Genomic DNA, 5,360 nt, shown 5'->3' on the forward strand with positions numbered 1-5,360 from the left:
CAACGAATTCTTGCGTGCGGGTTATAATGCTCACTAATTTGTACTTTTGGCGTATGGAAATAATACTAAAAATAAGACTGTGTAACCCACTGAATGTTTTTGTGAGACCTGAGCCCTGATATGCCTTTAGGCCTGTTTGCGAAGATTGTACCAACTGATCCTCCGCCAAGAAACAGGTAATAATACATCTTTGCTATCAACTTTGATAAAAGTATGCGCTGGGAGCTGAAAGGCAGGGTAGGATAGATTTAGACAGAGTGACTTTCTCTCACCCGCCGACTGTGACCCATTTTTTAAAGATCAGGTCATGCAAGTTTTTAATTTTCTCCCAGGATTTGAAATGAGTCCAGATGTAATGATTCATTTCGTGTGTTTCTTATTTTGCAAGCGTCAGAAAATGCGAGTTGCTGCTCACCAACCGTGCGCAATCACTGATCATCTCCTGTCGCCATTAACAGGATCTTCAGCTCTCCACTTAGTCTTAATCAAGCACTTTGCAACATAAAATCTTCACTCGCCCATCCGCTGCTGATGTTATAGACTCATGTTGGAGAGGAAAAGGCGACAGCGGTCAGAGCTTCTGCTGCCTAATGACACCAGTGTAACTCGAAACGAAAGGAAATGCTGCAAGGGTTGATTGACTTGAATATTTAAGCATTTTCATAATCATCATTTATTTATGAAACACGTTACCAGTACGTAATTCAACACCACAATACAGTTCACATACTGCACGAAAAGTAGAAATTACAGGCTCCGTACAAGGTGTGTGATCAGCTGCAATGCTACACTAACAAAGACAACAAAAAAAAATAAACGATTGTGCATTTATGTGTAATACTCACTGACTTTAATGGTTTACAATCATTCCAGTTGCATGACAGAATCCTTCACTGACAAAGGAAAACATACAGGTCTTGGGATATTCCAGTTTACAGTTCCGCCATACTAGATAATATGAATTAAATAATAAAGGCATTGCACTATACAGATTAACAACATAGCAGCCTTTGTTTTTACCCCAGGCTTAAGAGAACATATCCCACACAGAGGAACATAGCTTTTTGAAATTCAGCTTCACTCTTTCACTCGAAAGTCCTCTCTGTGAGCTTTCTGTTGAAGATGTTAAAGTCTCAAGTTCAACGTGTCATTACGCCACAATTCATGTCCATGTGGCGATTCAGTTTTCGAAAATGACAAAAAGAACCGTCTCCTCTGTTTTTGATCTCCCCGTTGCAAGTCTTAGAAATGTCACCAGTCCTTTCGTGATTTGGCTTTGGAAAAAAATGAAAGAAAAAAAAGGAAAAAACACGCAATACTTGTCTTTGAAATACAGATATCGTTTTAAATATTATATATTTATATATGTACATTCATATAAAACAAATGTGAAGTGAATTTTCAATATTTTCACAGTTTTTAGAGCATTGTCTCTAAATTGAAAACAGGGGGCGTGTTGGCATGGTCGATGCAGATGATGGAACTTAAATTAAAAGAAAAAAACACTCTGCCAAAATGTTCGTCAGCCACGATTTTTCGATGCAAGAGGTAAAATATATGGCAAGATGTTTTTGGAAGGTATGAGTTGCAGTTTCAAAAGGAGGTCGCTGATCTTATCAAGTAGTGTGCATGTGAGTGCTCTTGGATTTACTGACAAATTTTTTCTCCTTGACTCGTCGGTTTTGAAACCAGATGGTGACTTGACGCTCTGAGAGGTTGGTGCCGGCCGAGATGCGCCTTCTCTTGTCTTTGGTGATGAACTTGCTGGCTGCATACTCTTTCTCCAGCTCCTTCAGCTGGATCTTGGTGTAGGGGACACGCTTTTTACGCCCACGACGATAACTGCTGACCTCAGGCTGCAGTGGCACAACATCTGCAAAGGAGAAATGCCAGGAAAATATTAGACGATGCGTAAAAACACCGCAATGTTTTGCTTCACAGAATCAAAAGCACTGCAGCTGACAAGACTGGTCTATTTCTGAGACAAGCTGGGAAATGTTACATTTCATTATTGGTAGAAAATGTAAAAAAAAATAATAATTTAAAAGTTTTAAAACAATTATTTTCAAGATAGAGGCTCCGCTCTGTCGTGTGTGTGCGTACGTGTGTGTGTGTGTGTGTGTGTGTGTGTGTGTGTGTGTGTGTGTAGATGGAGGGTGGATGAGCACACAACAGATTTTTCTCTGCAGTCAGATTCTCAGGTGTGCTGCACCTGACATTTATGAACGCATTAATGTACAGAGTATTCTACATGTGCTGCACGGTGCGGACCATCCTTTGTTTCTGTGCATGAACTCACTGTCAACTTACAACCACTACAGTTGTGCATTGTTCCCAATGGCCAGTGATTATGGCTCTTCCCTGGGCTGCACGTCAATACTTTATCTGCTGATTGACTAAACTACACAACAAACCTCGTTGTTGTGGGATAAATCTCTTATGGAGACGTTTAATTAAACTGCGGGATAGTGTGTCAGTATAAACCACAGTTAGTCTCAATGTGGGCGCAGTACGCCAGGAAGTGCCCGGCTGGAAAATAGAAATTATCATCTGCAACTAAACTGATAACAATTGAAAACTTTAAGTTTTGATCAATCTTATTTGTGTTACACGTAATTTATTTGACACTTCTCTGAGTTTCCCGAAAAAATACACTTGTGGGTTTTTTTGTGTGTTTTTTTAACTATGTTCTTTCTGAATCTCTTGAAAAAAGCCCCCAAACCTTTTTGGCAGTGGGAACCTTATTTGTTCAGGTAAGTCAAGTTCTGGGATTACACCCTTTCGCAAAGGCTGGAGCTGAGTGCAAGACAGCCAATGAGAAACATGACAGGACAAGTATGGCAGTACCTTGAGAAATAGTGGCAAGATGTGAGACATGGAGCTTTTTACCCCCATGCAATTTTACAGTCAGGGGCTGTGGATATTTCGCCACAGTTGACGTGCATATGACAGATCATAATTTTGGCCAGTGGATATTCAAACAAGAATATATAGATCATTATTATTATATATTAAATATTCTTTCATAAGGAAACTGAAGATGAGTGAGGGTGAGAGTTCATGGTCGGTGTATTTTAAAAATGTTAAGAAAAATTGTTGCGTGTGCCTGTGTGAGTCCGTTTGTGTGCATGTGTGTACATGAAGCGAGACAGGGGGACATGGACCGCGCGCGCTTGTGTTTTCACGCATGTGTGCGCGCGCATTTGACTGCGTGCCCGTGCTTGCGTGGCTTGTGTATTTTCAATTCAAATGGGGGCAAATGTCGTGGTGAGGGAAGACGCGTCGAGGTCCGAGAACATCCCTGTCTGAGATTTAAAATACCTGCAGATTTCACAAAGACAATAAAGCGTTGTGGTAAAAGCAGCAGTCTAGTAAACACTCTGTAAACTGCATACTGTTCGGGCCCCAGCGTTCTTTATCAGATATCATGCATGTTGCAAGACAGTAAGTAAAGCAAAAGGCGAGTCTGGATTATAATGTCAACTGATCAGTGGTTGTGACCCTTTTGTTTTATTTGGTGCTGAAGTCTGCAGGCAATAGAAATGTTTGACAAATAAATCCTGATACATATGCAAAACACTGTGGGCACATCGCAGAGCGCTGAGATTTATTGGTACAATCCACACACAGTGGGCTAGCTTAGTCACTATATTGTCAAACAGGGGGCAAAGGTATGCACCGGTGTTTCCTTTCTGCTGTACGTGACTGAGACTGAGCTACAATCATCATATGACTACAGAGACAAACAACTGCAAATGCTCCGTTCCTGGAATAATGTTAGCCACTTATGGGCCATGTATCTGAAAAGCTCCTTGAACTCCAATTTTTTTATGAATTCAGTCATTTTGCGTACACTTCTAACAAAAGGCACGATTATTTCTTCAATGTTAAACAGAATGTGAGTGTCTACGCTTTCAGAGTCCATAAAAGACACATGATAACGTGACAGTTGCACGTTTATTCAGCACATTTTGAGTTCCCCTGGACTTCCCTGTAAGTTGATATTGCCACTTAATTGGCACATACTAAAAATCCAAAGACTGAGCCATAACCTCGCAGCAGGGTAAAAATATCTAACTACATTTAAGTAGCTTTCTTGAAGCCTCCAAGCCGCTGGACTAAAATACGAATTTCCAGGCTGCAGGAGGCAGCTTTTTAAAAAAATATAAATGCAAAGATAAATTTGCCTTACCTGGAAAAGGTGATTTCCAAAGATGAGCTGACTGCGTTTGGTCTTTGGAGCAGTACACCTGCCCATCCCAGCCATTGGAGAGAGCCCAGTGCTGGTAGCCCTCCATGGGGATCAATGCGTCGTGCCGCGGTTCAGGATGGGCACTGATACTGGGCACCACTGACACGTCGAGGTATCCAGGGACAGCCTGATATGAGCTGGCGAAACTCGGGTAGAAGGCAAACTCTTTCGCCCTGGAGGACAGTTCTTCCGTGGGCAGCGCTGTGCTGGGCTCGGCATATTTCTCTGCGGGATGGTACGAGCAAGGCTTCTGCTGCAAGTTCACGTTGTGCGAATGAGATAATCTACAGCCGTAATACGGGTTTCCAAAGGGGTAGCCGTAGCTCAAAGATGCACTGGATGATGTCTGAGGAGCGGGACACTGCCGGCCGGTGTCTGGAGAGGAAATATCCGAGTAGACGGAGCCCTGGTGGGTCGCTATGGTGCCAGAATGTCGTCCCAGCGCGGGGTGCGACATCAGGTCCCTGCAGTGGGTCGCAGGGCAATTACCGCTCAGTCCCTCCATTGTTTGGCTTTTATTCTGGTTGTTTTCATTCGGGCTTTTTTCATAAACGTACATCAAGGTGTCCGCCCAGCGTGGATGCAGAACCAGCGAAGTCGTCATATCAGGGGCTGCCGATGCTTTTTAAAAGTCGACTACTCCAAGACGGACACCTCATTTCCAACTACATTTTACACCAAGCGCATGCGCACACGAGGCCCTCGTGTGTCCACTTCATTAAGAATCTGGCACGTGATACGCTAACAAGTCCTACGAGATTGGGCTTGCGAGTTGGGGCAGAGCAGCCCTTTAAAGACCCACTGCCTCACATGTCACAGTTTTTTCCTGCAGAATACCGAGTCATATCATTGGCTTAAATCACTTAGACCCACACCCTTAAAGGGGAGTTTGAATACTTTCAGGATTGGGGCAAACGAAAACAACGTATGAAATTTGGCCGACTCCGAGGACTGCCAGAGAATATAACAGCCTATGATACATGTCACAGTATGTGCATGGAAAATAAAACAAAAAACATAAATATCTAATAATGAACTATCTGAATTTTCTACTTGCTTCCTGGCGCATTGGTGCGCAAACTTAGTGTTTCCCTCAGTGGATACGGTA

General features: G+C 42.7%; 1 protein-coding gene across 1 annotated transcript; it reads right to left on the reverse strand.

The window, feature by feature from the left end:
* Nucleotides 1-761: 761 nt before the first annotated feature.
* hoxc13a (homeobox C13a) lies at nucleotides 762-4,874 on the reverse strand. The gene is made up of 2 exons (XM_084366116.1): nucleotides 4,193-4,874; nucleotides 762-1,873 (listed from the first exon to the last, which is right to left on the reverse strand). The coding sequence occupies exons 1-2, from the start codon at nucleotides 4,854-4,856 to the stop codon at nucleotides 1,617-1,619; spliced, it is 921 nt and encodes a 306-aa protein (XP_084222242.1). The 5' UTR covers nucleotides 4,857-4,874; the 3' UTR covers nucleotides 762-1,616.
* Nucleotides 4,875-5,360: the final 486 nt, after the last annotated feature.

The sequence above is a fragment of the Pagrus pagrus genome (assembly GCF_965226575.1).
Source record: "Pagrus pagrus genome assembly, chromosome: 11".
Taxonomy (NCBI): Eukaryota; Metazoa; Chordata; class Actinopteri; order Spariformes; family Sparidae; genus Pagrus; species Pagrus pagrus.